We start from the raw sequence: 17812 nt of genomic DNA on the forward strand, positions 1-17812 counted from the left end.
CCCCTTCCACATGGTTACGACATTTGTCGATAGTTTCAACTCGCTAGTAATAACCGCTGAGTTGGATTGAAGAATTATTTTGACACGGCAAGTTAATGGTTTTTTTTCCCATAGACACGAGCCTGTTGCAAGTTTGCATGCGATGTATAAGCATTAGTATCATTACTTTATAAAATCTTCGAAACTACTTTGACATTCTACGGCAATGCACGAGAACAGATATTTGTACGGTATGGTTTGAGTGCTACGGCTTTGTACTAGATTATGTTGCTATTAAAATTAAAGGGACAAGTTAGAGTGTTATTTAGCATGATCTGACCCATCCCGAGTACTCATTGAGAGTTTGTATAACTCAGTGATTTTGGTAATATATAAGAGTCCTTCAAGATAGTTCATGAGCTCCTTAGACATTTTTCCATATTGATCTGGGACTAGTTAGGTTCAAGTCTTATTGGAACATGAGAACGGTATGAACACGACTTTATCCGATATGCCGGTAGGTCTGTACGAGTTATTGACAACAGAAAGGGACGCAAACCATACAATACGAAATGTAATCTTCATTTTAGCTATTCAAGTTTGTGTGCGTTGAAATGGAATTCTGAAAAAGATGCAACACCTCTCTCGTCTATTGTGCTCCCATGTGTGGTACAGCTGTCGAATTGCATAATTACATAATTGCGATAATTGCATGCTAGGTCTGTGAAAGGCATAGTTTGAAACAAGTAAATTCATGAAGGCACTTGCCGATAATTTGCCGGAACAGACGGTGCTTGTTCATGGGCATAACATAGAACATGTAACGAACACTATAACTCTCTATACTCTTTATATCGTACCTTATTGTTCGATATGTCACCCAAATTTGGCCAAAACCCGGCATTTCAAATGGATTTTTGAAAATATTAAAATGTTTTTCAAAACTGATATTATATTAGTAAAAACGCCTTCAACTGATTATGCATAACAAGTTATAACTCCTGCCTATAATCAGTAAAAAGCATTTTATCAACCATACGCTGTTTATGTATTGCTAGTAGCTCATCTTTGATGAATATAACATTTGCACAATTACAATTTAATTAAACCAAATTGATGACCTCTTGCATATATTTCCACCTTTAATAATTAAACAATAGCAAAAAAAGTTTTGCATTTAGTTGTAAACATGGTAAATTTCTCTGTGCTTAAGAGGGATACAATTTCATCCAACTTTTGGCCAGTAAGAGCTACTGTTTGTACTGTGGTATAACAGAAATAATGCAATTAAACGAAATGATTATTGTTGTCCTCACAGTAGTGTTGCTTTGATCAGGAGATATTAAATCAGGTGCGATTTACAATGTTTTCTGCAGCCATTAGCTTTCATGAATTTAATTGTATATCCATTTTAACACTTTTCACAAAAAATATATATTTCGTATATGAAGCGAATGTTAATTAAGGGTTTAAAGGGTCCCTCACGTTTCAAATGCTAAAGCATCGACTTTGCAATGTCATAATCCGAAATGTGGACAAACTTCAAGTTCATTTAAGAGGTTTGTTAACATGCCGAGCTCCTGCGAAGTACATACACCTTGACTATCAGCAAACTAGGGGATCGCCTTTGTAAAATCTTCCTCCAAACATGCAACCTTCCCTGGCCGCTAAACATGTATCAGAAAAATATAAGAACAAAGACAGAATATATCACATTACTTTTGCCATGCAAGAATACCATATTCATATAACAATATATCATGAATAATAAATACATCCTACACCTATAGTTCTGTAACTAAACTCTGTATAGGCAATATACCACATGATTGTAAAGAATGAGAATATTCAACACAATGCAGTAACTTATTTTCGAACCATTTATGATTTTCCTCCAGACAAACATAACTTCTAATATAATGTTTGATTTCGTTGTCCCGAATATCGTTGCTTATATCAACATCATTTCTGATCACTACAATTAAATGGTTATATGTTTCGCGAAGAGATTTTTCGTATGCCGCTCTGAATGTGAACAAACACCATTCATCTATTATGTACAAAGACGATAAAACCAACACTGTGTGTTCGGACGATGCAATAGAATTGAGAATGTTTTCCTCTCGTGATGGCCCGGACAGAAAATCTCTGTCTGGAAAGCACACAGCATAGTTATTTGATTCAAACAACGATAAAAGTCTGTGTCTTGCGAAGTCCATATCTGTGTCGTGGTATGTTATGAATAAATCCGTTGTACAAGTACTGACCAGTTCAGCGCTTTCTGCATACTCAATGGTCAAAGATGATGAATTACTTATCGCGCGTGATACAGTACTCGTACAATTAAATATCGACCCCCCGAAAGATATACCCGAATCTGATTCACCTTTACTTGCATTGATGGTGTTGAGATATTTCTGATTCATACATTTACCAGGCATATAATAAAGAAGTTTATTTGTAAAAAGAAGTTCCTTAGAGTCTACATAACGTCCATGCTTTAAATACGCTTTCATATCTTTGTCTTCTATGTTATGTTTCTGAATATTATGTGTTACAATAATTCCAAAGCTAGATTTTGTGCTTTTAATCTTCTCTTGAGCAATTGACCAAGACATGGCAACGTTTTCAGGCATCGAATTACCGGTTACAATTATTATCATTCTTTTACTGCGCACAACAAGGTTGCTCACGTTTTGCTGGAAAGAATAACCAACAATGAAGTCTCTGTCCGAATCAACGACAGTGTAGTTGTTGTTGCAATGTTCTAACGGTTTAACGACTTTTTCGAGAACCCAATCATTGTCGGAACTCTTGTGAATAACCATACAATCTATTTCCTCAGCATTATTTCCAGTGTCGTTATCAAGTGGATGTAGTCCCCAGTGTATAAACATCAACACTTTAATTTCAGTTCGAAATGAATAAATCAATGCAATTGCTATTATTACTAGACACACTGTTACAAATGTTGCAATGGAAGGCAACACAGCGTGTTTGATTTCATCAAATTCATTTAACGAACTTTCTTTGCAAATAAACTCGGCGTTACTGACTTTCACTATTATATTGCCGTCATTTTGTAAAGTATTACACGTAACCATATCCCAATCTGTAACAATATCCTTGTTACTTGTAATCCAATTCTTCAACCAGACAACATTGCAATCACACACATAGGGGTTGCCTGAAAGCATTATTGACTTGGCGCCAAGTCTGACCAGCGTTTGTGGTAGCCGTATGAGATAGTTAGATCTTAAGTTCAGAGTTTCTATCTTATTCAAATTTTGGAATACACTAGAATCAATGGTCTTTAGGTGATTATGACTAATGTCAAATATCTTCACTCTTCCAAGGTAAGCGATATTTGCAACATGTGTTATGTTGTTATGACTGAGTCTCAGCTCTAGACTTCCAACAGGCATATTGTCTGGAATATCATTCAAATTAAAACCAATGCAGTCCACAATTATATTGCCAGTCAACGTTCTTTCATAACATTTACAAGGAATTGGACAAGTTGATACATTGAAAGCGCACAATGTCTGATCCATTTCTATTTCCAAAATATTTTTTCCATACAATTTCTCAGGTGACTGACAAATCCAACTTCCAAATAACTCTTGTACGTTTCCTATACTGTTGTTTTTTATGAGAAAATTTACAAATGATATAATTGGGTTAATGCGGCAATTACATCTGACTGGATTAGCTGTAAACTCTAGTTTAAAATGAAGCAATACGAGCTGCAAAGATGTATTCAGAGTAATGTTTTCCTGGTCAATTTTAAAGCCCAAGTTTGTGTTATTGCTATGCCCAATTTTGACCAAGCATGGGTCATTTGATTGTTGATAAATATCTGAACGATCTGGAGTACTTGCTGATTTGACAACACTTCTCAGAACCCTGTTCATGTTCATGTTAAGTAAATAGTCTGTAAAATTCTCGAAAGCAATATGGGTACGTTCAAAACTGGCAATTTTGAGACCACGTACATAAAATATAAAAGATGGTAAAATTTTGATCGGATTTTCATCTACGTAAATCTCTGCAAGACTCAAAGATTTTATTGGGAATGAGTGTTCACTTAATGTTCGTATACTATTAGCCGACAAGTCCAAAATCAGTAGTTCTTGAAGACTGCTAAATGAGCCATCTTCAATGAACTCTATCTTGTTTTTTGCTAAGTTCAGGCGGTGAAGTGACGTCAAAGGTGTAAAATCATCCTTGTGAATAACCGACAAATCGTTTGAGCTTAAGTCTAGTAACCGCAGCTCTGAAAGCTCAAGAAAAACTCCTATAGGTAAACTATGTAAATTGTTAACACTGAGATCCAAGTTTTGAATCCCTAAAATTTTCGAAAAGGTGTTTTCTCCAAGAGAACGAAGACTGTTGTTTTGTAATGAGATCATATGTATCAATCCATGAAATTCAAACATACTCAGATCGGTAATATTATTCTTTTTCATGTCCATAGATCTTCGGAATATATCAGTGGGTATGCTAAGTGATTGTGAATCAGCATAGTGCTGGTGCATATATCCGGTCCTCGACAGGTTATTTGGTAAATACACTGTATCCTGAGTCCAAGGAAAGTTTGAATGTGGAACCTGTAAACCATTGTTGGGCAAGTCTAGCGTTTGAAGATTGGGAAATATGGACGATAGATTCTCTGGTAAATCAAGCCAGTGTGTGTTGGTAATAGAAATTTCCGCCATATTTTCAAAAGTATCCCTTTTATCAAATAATGACCATATACTCTCATTTGTAGATCCAAAATTCACAAACGCAAAAGAAACAATACTTTGAAAACTATCGCTTCGAACATCCTTTAAACTGGTTAAATCCGCTCCTGTAATTAGCGAACCTAGGAACGAAAACGTTTTAAACTCTGCTAAAGACGAGATAGCGAAAATGCTGGATTTGTCAAAAGCACATCCTGTTATTTGAAGCATATACACTTCTCTTTCTGGTAAAGGTTTTGGATGCGAATTAGGTCGGATGACGATAGGCGTTGGAAACGTACATTTCAAATAAATCGCTGTATTTTCAACTTCATTAGCACTCGTAAAATTTGCTACGATTTGTGAAGTGTTGACGACGCATGTAACCTCCAGAGTGTTATGAACCACTATGATTCTGAAAATACAGAAGTAGATGCCTATATAGACTCTTAAATATGCTTAGTTTAAGGTTTGAATTTCTGTAAGGAACATTATCATTTGGATAAAACAATGTTGAATGTTTGGAAGCTATGGTTTAGTTTAACAATGAAACGTTACGGTTTTTAGTACGTCTTGTAAGTATCGTACTTTAAACAATTGAAAATAATTTTACTTTTCTTTGAGAATGTAAATAAACAATCAAATCATGTTCGACCTAACAGTGAATATAAATACCACTTGATACAAAAAACAACAACATTTCGTAAGGAACGCATGAGTGAATCAAAATACGTTTCAATTTATTGTAAGCAAATTACAATTTAAAATGGTATGTATAATGTCATATTTGATATTCGGTTCAAAAATACCTCACATCCATCTCAAGTGGCGTTTCCCCACTAGCAAACAGCGGTGGTATATTGTTGTCGTTGTCCAGCTGTACCTGACAATCCGGCGGTTCTGTTACCGTTGATGCCGGAAGTAGCAGTGCAATGAAGAGAAAAAACTTCGTCTTCGAAGACATCTGAAAAACGTGAAATAAAACTAAGACGTGTGTTCATAGTACTAATATTTCGAAAACAAATAAACCAAAGTCTACAAGTGTTTTCGAAGTATACCTGCGTATGCTTATGTCTGCGTGAGTGGGTTTGGCTTTTGATGTTCTGATTTAGATTTAGTTAAAACCATTGATTAACACCTCTTTATATTTGTATTCAGTCAAAGCAAACGATAGGGAATATCTCTATTATCTGTTAGTTTTTGTATATTCCAAGTGTAACTCTTCCTTCTTCTGTCATTATTCTGTTGAGCATACTCATCTTGGATCTTAAAGCGACAGTCCGCAAAAGTAACCGTATTTCAAAAGTTTTTAATAAGTTCCACATTGATTCAGACCGACTGAACCGCAATTATTTTTTAAAAAATCGCTTTAATAACTTAGATTTAACAAATTGAAAATTGCCGAAAGTTGCTATTTTTAGACGGCAAAAGAGAAAGTAGGTCTACGGTTTTTCCGACTACTCTTGGGGGCGATACTATTTCCCGGTCCCGGTCTCATCCGGTCCCGGTCTCCTCCGGTCTCTGTTTTATAGTAGCTATCGGGCGTGATCAAAAAGGTGTTAATGACCGCGGGGGGTAATAGGATTACAAAAGATTACAGTTGATTAAAACATTAGATATTTGATGATAATTATGTCACTATTTATTTCAAATGTTATATCAATAAAACATAAAATAAATTTAGGCAAAGATAAAAACATGAAATATGCACATGTACTGAAATTAATGTCATGAATAACAAACACATTGAGTGTGTGTTTTTTTCATATTAAATTCAGTTATAAGTATACTATTGATAATATTAATACAAAAAATAACAATGCTTGACTACATGTAAATCAGATATGAGTCGGATATGCAAACATGGAATTTTTCAATTGTAATCATTTATGCTTAAAAAATTTTATGTCGTGGGGGGGGTAAACATAAAAGGAAGAACAATAACATAACATAACATAATTTGAAAGGTGCAATTCTAAGTTACTTCATACTCTAGCCGTCCTCAATCTTTTATGCAAAAAACATGAGCATTTGTACTGCATCGCATCTTTCTCTACACCTTTAACACGAATTGCATAAATAGTGTATACCTATAACAAATTGCATAAATTAAGACATAATGTTTATATATTTTATACCATTTTGTTACATATAAAAACAAATAAGATTGTCAAAATCGTGTTATAAACATCAGCAACACAATCCGTTGCCTGGGGCCATAAGTTATGAACCGGGAATTATGAGACCGGATGAGACCGGATTTTACGAGGAGAGACCGGGAAATAGTATCGCCCTGCGCATGCGCAAGAACTTTGGAATCCCACTGTTTTTTCTATTTATATAACCGTTAACTCTCGGGGGCCGATAGTTAAGAAGAGATATTGAAAATGACACGAAAAACTCATTTCTAGGTCGATTTGAACCAATTTTTTTTTGGATTCGTCAGTCAGGAATGCTTATCAACACATAGATGAATTTTATTTTTTTTCATGGCTAATTTGCCCGATTTGCGGACTGTCGCTTTAATATGATTAACACATTAAACTGAAATTATTTAAAATCAGCATAGGGTATGATGCTTTTACGAGCACTTCTGGACGGTAAAATACTTTATTCATAAACATGAAATCATACATTTTTCCGTGTGGGTGTTGTCAGTTCATGCCTTCTTTATTTCTTAATATTAATATATATGTAGCAAATTTAAGATGATAAAATTGTATCTAACAATATTGCAAAGTCATAAATGTATGTGTTAAGGATTAGTCCAGTACATCTCGTTATTGAATGCAAGTTAAGCGTACAAATATCCCCCCCCTCCCCCCCCTCCGCCAATATACCTTTTAAGTACGTAAACGTTAGTGGAAACTTACTCTCTGTGTCTAAATTCATGTATATTAATCAACATATTTTGAAAAGGTAGAGGATATTTAAAAAATGTTTTATTGTTATATATACACCAACAAGAGCTGTCGTAGGACTGCGCATTCAACTATACGCTTTTGTATTGTAAATGAATAAAATAATGATGTAATTTGTGCCTGTCAAAAGAAACAAAAGAGTCAAATAAAAAAGTACACACGAAACACCGCAATGCGACAAAACCAGGTTTTCAATGCTTGACAGAAGAAACTCCACCCTTTGTTGTTAGATTTATATTCAAATTTTGGTTTTCTACATTGATAACAGTAATCTAGACCTTTACCCTAGGGGCCCAAAACGCAATCCAATGGCATTCCTTCATAAACTCTTCCTATAAACATGTTTGGTCACAATATGCCCACCCTTACGAAAGTTATTCAGTATTAAACGGTTATCTGTTTTGTTTAAACCTTGACCTTAGGGGCCCTAAATGCAATCCCATAAAAGGTATTCAATAACTCCATTATACGGTGGTTCGGGTATATATTATTCTATATACAATATGTCAACCTTAAGTTAATTTATTCAGTACTTACCGTTTTTCTATTTTTGCAACAATTACCATGACTTTAACCATGACTATCGGGGCCTAAATACAATTCCATGAGAGGTATTCATAAACTCCTCCTTTTTATCACGTTTAGTCGTAATATGTCAATCCTAACTAAAGGTATTCAGTGCTAACCTTTTTCCTATTTATAACTGTGACGTTGACCTTGCACTTATGGGCCCCAAACGCACTCCCATGTACTTTCTCTATTGACTCTACCTATATACCAAGTTTTGTCACTATATGTCAAAACTTAATAAAATTATTCGCTACCATATGTGAGTTTGACGCCGAACTCCCGCCGGCTCGCCCGAACTATGACGCACGTTATTCCAATCACCAGGTTTCAGTTCGCGAAACCCTGGTTAAAAATATAAAAATGTGCCTGTCAAAAGCTATAATGTTTTAAAAATGTCGTTCAAGGGTCATAATTTGTATAAAGGGTTAAAATGGAGTTATGTTACCGAATTGTTAGAAAGTTAGAGTTGTTAGATTGTGTAAATTATTAAGGCAATTGAATGAAGTGTATAGAGATCATTATAAAAAATCCCAGACTTTAACGTGACACAATGTGTGCAAAATCAGTGGCCGTTATTTATATTTTGGATTATATGGAGTTATGAAACTTCATTGTGTGCTTGTTCTCAACAAGTGTGTAAATTATTATGTGAATTTAATGAAGGGTATTGAATTTATAAGTGAACATGCCAGCTTGGCCTTAAGCTTTAACCGGACGCCGGGGCGAGTAGTAAGTCCTCCTTATTCTTCAAATGTTCAAGCTAAATATGCAAGATCTAAGATACATGATTGGGGGTTATAGAATGATGAAACTTGCTCTCCATTATCTGACCGACGACGGTGGTTGCCAAACACGTAGTATTTGTTTATTCTTTAGATAACCTGAAAACCTGAATTGCCCTCTATTTGTTTACGGATGTTTGTACGAGTGTTATCATCGTTTCGTTTTAAACAGGAACAAATACGGTGATCATGGTATTTCTTACCTAGTTTATGCGAAAACATATTTCAAATTATATTTTAAATGCTTTAAATTAGATTGATTTTATTTGTGCTTTTATTCATACAAAAACACGTGTGGTTTGTAAAGAAGACCAATTTCGAACCATATGGTGATTACCTCCGTATTTTGATAACCATTAAAGTAATTAAATATTCGTAAATGATATACTAAGATTGATGTTATTAAAATATGATATAATTTATAATTTTAAAAATTTAGATTTTCATGAATTTTCGAAGCGTTGTCGCGCGGCTAAAATTCAAAGACTTATTTGTAAATGATGTAAGATTTTTCCTTAAAATATAGAGATACTGTCAGATGAGTCTTTTCTCAAGGAGGTTTTGAAGTGCTGTCGGTCGGCCACTGGTTCTATTGGAAGTTGTAAGAATAATGCAGTCGGAACTACAGGGTTAAGCCCGATTGATTCAATATTTTGGGAGTCCTTCTTGGGCTCGATTCCCGGTCTTTTCGCAAGTGCGTTTTGTTTGTGGTTACCAACCCGGGAGGTTGGGTTTAATGCGGGTACTCCGATTTACCCCACAACAAGCGTAACACCGTTCGAACGTGAATAATTCATATACTGTTGTTATAGCTTGTTTCACAATCGTTGTAAAATAGATAAGTTTAGACAATGCTTAAGATTATAAAACAGTACTTCACTTGTGATTGAAACTAGTTTATGAAGAAGACGTAGAAAGAAGACGTACACAAGAAGTATCCCGCTACTACCAAATTACTAAACTAAGAGTGCAAACATACCTTCGTATCAAGTACTGGCATACGAAGCGTAATTATATGCACAACCAAGTAAAGCTAAACCTCAACGTTTGAGAAATCAAAATATTTCACCGTTGAAATATTCTTTAAATACACTCTGAAGAAGATTGAATAGATATACTTAAGTTTTAAAATGTTAAAGTCACGTACGTACAATTTGTAGGATACATTTTAAGAAACTGAAATTATCAATGAAATGCCTTTCAGTTGAATCAATTTTTTTTCACCTTTAAACACATTTAAGACACCTCGATGCTTGATTTAAGACGCTCATGAATGGATATAGATTATTTTTCCTTTAATTAAAACATACATAGTAGTGTAACGTTAAGCTTACCTTAAAAATGTCCAGTATGTGTTTTACATGAACACTATGATATATGTTTACTAAATTAAATGTAAAGCGTCTTTCACCAAGGAATTGCAATGATATAAAAATAGATAAAACTATAACTACGGGGAGATCCCCTTGATAATAGTTGACAGTAGTGTAGCAGTTATCTGAGGTTAAATGCTTGACTGACTATTGAAGCGATGTATTCTCACATGTTATAAAAATGTTCGTAGGATTTAGTATTTTGTTCTTGCCTTGCTTGTAGTATTACAAGTTTAATTAGGACCATACGTGCGTGGAAATAGGTCATTAAAATTGTTTAGTTTGTGTTGTTTAAAAGACTTGTGTAAAGTTTCCGGACAATACTTCTTCAATTGTTGACTCAATATTTTGCAGTCAACAATATTATAACCAGATCATGTTTTGGTTATTATCTTGTGGTTATCTCCCTTGATTTTGACTTCATATATCAGATGTTTTTTGTATCTTTGCAATGTGTAGGTTATTCAAACCAGCTGTTGTACAACGAAAGACCTTTTAAACACGGATTGTCACTTAACCATTATAAAGCACAACAAAGTATTATGAGATGTCTATAAATAGGAGCACTTTGTTGTATAATCCACTGGATTACTTATCTAACTCAAACAAACTACTTTTGACAAGTTCCCATTCGCGTCAAGGTAATTGTATTGACGGCTACAGTAACATGAATAAGACAGAACTATATAAGAGGTTTATTGAAATTTCCTTCATGTTGTTTAAATACGAGTATGTGAACATACTTCTGTTTCCACTGTTTTAACAGTATCGGATACAAATATTAAAATTTCTCATTGCAAGTGGTAAAACAAAACGAATGCGTAGTTGTTTTGTGTAACCTTTCTAAGAGACATTTTATATATAAATGTTTTTTTTTTCAAATTGCGTATGCAATTTCTCATTTCTGAAATCTGTATACAATCATGTTCATATTAATAAACGTGTAGTTATTATTGAATATTGGCACCCTATAAATACCCAAATTCAGTTAAGCCCCCGTGTGCCAGCCCAATTGGTAACCCCAGGTTTAATAAAAAAAACAAAGAAAAGAAAAAAAATATCAATAATAAAATCCAGGCAAACTTACTAAGGCATAATGCTCAGTGCGAACCAGCACATACCGCCCCTGTCATTGATAGGGGAGATTTAGGAAACTAGCTGATAAGAAATCCTTCATTTTAAAAATTTTGAACTAGCTTGTTAATATAATAACAAGGATACGTTCTATCTAAACATATATATGAAACATTCATATTAATTGATTCTTTTACTATTTAGACCTTTTTTTATATAAATGGCTGAGGCTAAAATGTTTGTATTTTTTATATTCATAGAGTATAATTCTTTCAAGTAGAATCTCTATTTATGTATTTGAATTGTTCGATTTTAAAATGTATGTGATAGAATCATACGATACTATTTTAATATTTAACTTTTAACCGTAGATATTTACACTTATTGTGTAGAATTAACATAAACATATAGTCCTTAGCACCCACGCTACGATCAACGAAGATAAAGAATGTTTTAAAAACGACTGTTAATAGATCTCTTTGCTAAATACATGCGATTCAGCTTAAATACAAAGTTCGTTAAGTACTTCCTGGTTTACAAAGTGAGTTTATGACGAAGGCTTTAACAATCCGGTAAAGATCATGTTAATTGAAGGTAAACAAATCGTTTCTTCTCACTAACTAAACCGAATTTACTTTTTCCTACCGACCATAACGTTATTTTGCGATATAATTGATTCCGTGTGGGCGCCAGTTTTTGCCTTCCTTATTTCATAAACAATTAATATGAAGTATATAGAAAAATGATAATATGTATCTAGCAATATTGCCAAGATATAGATGTATACGTTTAAGGAACTAGTCCAGTACATCTTATTAACAACGAGTTAAGGGAACAAATTCCCCCTTTTCCCCAATAAACCTTTTCAGCAAAAACAAACAATTGCTGTTGCTTTTTTCTTAATTCAAGAATATTAGTCTGCGTATTTTGAAAAAGTAGGGCATATTTTTGCAATTTCGATCAAACGTTTGCAGTGGAAAAGCAGAATTTGTTTATAAATGGGTTCGAACGCCCACCCTGCAAGGTTTTGGAGACTGACTAAAAGCACACGATACGTGTTTATCGCTCGAAATATTTTCATGATGTTCAGAACTTTTTACTTAATATAAATAAACATTGCATTATAAATGTGCTGTATTGTTGTTTTTTTGTTGTTTTTTTGGGTGGGGTGGGGGTGTGTGGGTGGGGTTATATCATAATGAAACTCTTTCTTCGATACCTAAACGACCCAAAGTATTATTAGTTTCCTTTAGAAACATGAATAGCAATATACAATATTTGTTTACGGATGTTTGTCCAAATGTTATCCTTGTTCCGATTAAAACAGTAACTCATAAGGTAATTATGTGACTTTTTTGCCTAGTGAATGCGACGCAATAATTTCAAACCGCGTATGCGTCTATTTTCAGCTCTTAGAATGAGCCGGATAAAGGCTTTGCACCAGTTTCTCGAAAATACTTATGCTATGACGCAAACACTAATTTATCTAATTTTTCCACTTTTAAATACCTCACGATTCAAAATATTACAAATGATCACCCTGCAAGAATCATGTTATTTAATAGAATATCTTTATATAGAGAGTTGGAAAAATGAACACAATGTTCAGAGCAAGATATATACATAGTAATTACTAAATACAATTTGTGAGATGTACTTAACTGATCCGTGAACATTTCATGACCTTATTAAGAATACTAACTCATCATGATTGCATAGTAGTTTGAAACACTCGGCATCTGCTTGGCTTGAAGCTCTTGACTGAATCGTTTTGTACTTGATGTCAGTTTATAATTTGATTTGACTGCTGCTGTCTTATTCATTTTAAACTTAACATGACTCCGATAAGGCGTATGATTTTATGTGTGCTCTTATTTATACAAGGAAAGTGTGCGGTTTAAGTTCAAGACCCAGCTTAACCCATGGTGATTTCATCCTTATTTTGACGGCCTTTGAAAATGATTATTTGTAAATAATCTATTCAAATTGTTGTGATTAAATTTTAAATTATTATTACTTTTTCTAACAGGAAGCTTCGAAAGAATGGCGGTCGGCCAAGGAATGGTAATTGAAACGCATATTTGTAAATTATCTATTTAAGTTTGTTTGTTAAAGCATAATAATACTGACAGTCTTTTCTCTGGTCGGTTTTAAAGGAATGACGGCCGGCCGCGGCTTTGTTTGGAAGTTGAATGAATAATACAGTGTGAACTACAGGGTCAAGCACAGAAGAGAAATATTGAACGATAACCTTTTTTAGAGGCACAAACTTCAATATCTAGGTCCGGTTAGCACAGTGGTTAGCGCTCTCGCTTTTCACCAAAGCATCCCGGGTTGCCCGTCCAGCGCAGTGGCTAGCGCACTCGCTTCTCACCAAAGCGTCTCGGGTTGCCCGTCCAGCGCAGTGGCTAGCGCACTCGCTTCTCACCAAAGCGTCTCGGGTTGCCCGTCCAGCGCAGTGACTAGCGCACTCGCTTCTCACCAAAACATCCCGGGTTGCCCGTCCAGCGCAGTGGCTAGCGCACTCGCTTCTCACCAAAGCGTCTCGGGTTGCTCGTTTAGCGCAGTGGCAAACGCACTCTCTTCTCACTAAGGCGTCCCGAGCATATAGTACTGGCTTGGGTGCATGTGAGTTTTGTTTGTGATCACCAAGCCGCACAAGTGGGTTCCCTCCGAGAACTCCGTCTTCTCCCTCAACAGAAAACAACACTCTCACTTTACTTCGTGTCAACGAGAGTGATTAATATAATGTTGTTATACCATATTTCTCAATCGTTGTAAAATAAATACGTTTAAACTTTAGGTCATCACAACAGTTCAGTTGTGATTTAATCTAATTGATGAAGAACATGAAGACGAAAGAAGTACCAACGAAGTATCGGGCTGCTTTTGTTGTGAATAAATCATTTACAGTTAAACACCATTAATCCGAAATCGTATGGACCCAACAAATTACTTCGGAATAGCGATGTTTCTGATTAACTATTTTCCGCAAATGACAGCGTTCGCGAATTAAAAATGACGTGAATTACTAAGTCTTTAAGATTGCAATGTCGGTTACACTCTACCAATACGATACACTCGGTTTGAGTTGTCTTTCCTATACAAAATATGTATTGATTTAGTGTTTAATAATTGACAAATATGTATTCGGAGCACAGTTCAGTTCTTCCGGAGAGATATAGCGACTTTATGTGCTCCTTTTGTTTGAGCCATGTGGAAAGTGGGCTCATCGGTATGCCATATGCTTCGACGATTTTTGATTTAGATTTCATTCCACCCTCCACTTTTTTTTGCTTCATACTTCTCCTGAAAGCTTTTCGAATTGTGGCCCCGTTTAGCACCCTTCCCTTTTATTACCGATACAGATATCCGCCCGGATCGGTTGCCGGGCCTTTCTCCGGATTGTAAGGTAGCGGGTCGAGTGAGCAATGCGGCGACCAAATCAGATGAGATAGACATTTTCGAATGATATTCAGATTGTGTTAACCAGCAATTATATTCAAAATCACCAAAATGAATCGCCCATTTTCTGACATCGCTGTTTGTAACATACGCGTGATCAATGCCATTCTTTAACAAGCGCTAATTGTGCTCCATTGTCACCTCAAGCCGATGCCCGTGTGAATTTGCTGTATGGTGTGAAAAACTATGACACGATCGAGTTCGAAATAAGAATTGATAAATAGGTCTGAAAAACCAAATCGGGACCCTAATATTTACTTCGGAATAACGATTATTTCCGAATAGCGATTTCGGATTAAAGAGTAAAATCGGGACCGAAAAATCATTTCGAAATAGCGATTATTTCAACGGTGTTCAACTGTAAATAACAACTGTCACTACCTAAATACTTAAATGTTAAAACATGGTGTCAAAATGCTCGTATTCGTATCGAGTCTTTCAATACAAATCATACTTATCAGAAAAACCACGAAAGGCTAGAGCAAAACATTTAAGAAACCTAAATGTTAAACCTACGTTTATACAATTTGAAGGATACATTTTAAATAAACTTAAAATCTTAATGTAATGCCTTTCCGTTGTATGAATAACTCCAGCTTTAAACATTTAAGACACATCGATGCTTGATTTAAGATATTCATAAAATGAATCTTAAATTTAAATCCTATAATTAAAAAAAAATATAGTAGTGTTGAAATTTAAACTTACCTTTAAACAGTCCGATATGTGTTTTACGTGTACTATATGATATATATTTATTAAATTAAGTGTAAAACGTCCTTCACAAAAGAATTGCAATGATACAAAAATAAATGTAAAATACCTTTGGGTATTTCCCCTTGAAAGTTATCTGTAGTTAAGTCATTATCTGAAGAATGAAGAGGTAAAGTGCTTGACTGACTATAAAAAGGATCAAAACTCACAAGTATGCATTTAGCGCCTAGCTTTAAGTATAACAAGTTTAATAAAGGGCCAGCGTGTTTTGAAGAAAGGCTAGTAATTAAAACGTTTTAATAGTTGTTTTATTTAGTTTTGGGGAAGCAATATTTTTTAAAGTGAAACATATGTCCTTTCCAAAATATAAAAGGGTAATAAGGACTTGTGCAAATTTTTGTTTGTAACATTGTATAGCGAACGAGCCCTTCTTCATCACTAAGACTTTAATTCAGGTCATTTAACTGGCTTTGAAAACGACCTCATTGGCTTATACATTGTCGACGCAAAATCTGACGCAGGGATTGTATATCAGATGAGTGGCAGTGGGCAGACCTTTAAACAACCGCGGAAGTTGAAATTCTTAATGTTTAGGCCTAGTACTTAATGTGTGACTATCTGCAATTTCATTGGCTGTGTGTGTGTGTAACTGTGTATGTGTGTGCGTGCGTGTGTGTGTGTGCGTGTGCGTGTACGTGCGTGTGTGATATATGTGTGTGCCATTCAGGTGTGAGTAATTGATGCGTGTGCATAGGCTACATACTTAAATCATAATTATGATATTCTGCGAACACATTTTCAAGTAACTAAACATGGGCAGGTGTTTTTATTTGATTACTTATACTAATACTTTTATATCGCGACTGCCCAATTTATTTCTAATTAACGATACTGGTAGATATTGATAAATGGGGCATGCGTTTAACGTAGCTTCTGTGCATTTAATAACTGTTATACTGTCCATTTTATGGCTACCGTTTTAAGCCGGGTTGGGGCCCCACATTGCTACAATGAGTATTCATTTTCATTTACATGCATTTCGAATCGATATTGAAGCGTTTTGAAATCTAAAGCTAAACTAGGCGAAACTCTCAAGTGTCAAATGCGGCAATATGAGGTATCGGCTAACTGTTTAAAAACAGATGTAGCTGACACATCTTGATTTTTTGATATTTTTTTTTATCTATTGAGTTAAGTTTTAGGAAAAGTATAACCCTTCAAATATAATTTTGCTAGATTTTTATTTTTAACGACATTCACGGATGTTGGGTATGTCAAAAAATAAGATCGTTCATGTAACTACATTTTTTCATATGGATAGAATGCTATCGTTGCAATTTTCATTACTGTCAAGGAACTGTTTCAATCAACCCAAGGCAAATGTTTGCATTTGTGTGCATGTGCTTCCCAGGGATTTCTCTGTGACTGTAGATACCAATTAATCCTTGTCTGTTGTTTTTATACTTAAGATGAATTTTAAGGCTTCCCAAAGATATCTCAGGATTTATATACATGTACCGATCGAGCCTAGACTGTTGTTTCATACTTAAGACGTAGTGTTGGATTCCGAGGGATCTCTCTCAGGATATATATACCAATCAACCCAAGGCTGTTGTTTACATACTTAGGACGTATTTTTGGCTTCCCACACTTTTAAAATATCATTTATCCTGACTTAAAGTGCATCACGCTTGTTTTGAACACCAAACTAATACCAAACAACCAGAAAATAACTGAAAAAAATAAATTTAGGCCACTTCACACAGAACACTTATTCTTGAGCTAAGAGATATGCCGCTAGTTAAGAATAAGAAAGACCAAGCATGTTTATACAGCTTTAGTGCAAGTTATATTATATATGAAATTGGGTTAGTCTTTGAAATTAGTTAATGTACATAAGTATTATGTGTACTTTTACCAAACAAACATACAACATGTGAATAATAGTTTACTTTATCTTCTCAAAGTGAGTAATACAAACTATAATACATTAAAAATGTGCACAAAGATAAATGAATTGCCCTAAGCTAATTCCAATGGCAATGCGCATTTATATCGAATGGCCTTAACTTGCAATCAACATTCCACAATACATTTAAAATGTTTATAACCTTATTCGACGACTTACAGTAAGAGCAGACAAAGCTGTTCATATATGATCTTAGATTATAGTAATCAAAACGTCATATTATGCACAAAGCGTTGTATTC

General features: G+C 34.7%; 1 protein-coding gene across 5 annotated transcripts; it reads right to left on the reverse strand.

Moving 5' to 3' along the window:
* Positions 1-1392: 1392 nt before the first annotated feature.
* On the reverse strand, positions 1393-15747 carry LOC128219618 (protein toll-like). Of its 5 annotated transcripts, none has more exons than XM_052927492.1 (4): positions 15712-15747; positions 13675-14115; positions 5513-5667; positions 1393-5118 (listed from the first exon to the last, which is right to left on the reverse strand). In XM_052927492.1, the coding sequence occupies exons 3-4, from the start codon at positions 5665-5667 to the stop codon at positions 1764-1766; spliced, it is 3510 nt and encodes a 1169-aa protein (XP_052783452.1). In that variant the 5' UTR covers positions 13675-14115; positions 15712-15747; the 3' UTR covers positions 1393-1763. The 5 variants fall into 5 exon arrangements, with proteins under 5 accessions (XP_052783452.1, XP_052783451.1, XP_052783450.1 ...); XM_052927491.1 differs by lacking the exon at positions 15712-15747 and adding an exon at positions 15597-15702; XM_052927490.1 differs by lacking the exons at positions 13675-14115; positions 15712-15747 and adding an exon at positions 10311-10451.
* Positions 15748-17812: the final 2065 nt, after the last annotated feature.

This window comes from Mya arenaria, chromosome 15 (genome assembly GCF_026914265.1).
Source record: "Mya arenaria isolate MELC-2E11 chromosome 15, ASM2691426v1".
NCBI lineage: Eukaryota > Metazoa > Mollusca > Bivalvia > Myida > Myidae > Mya > Mya arenaria.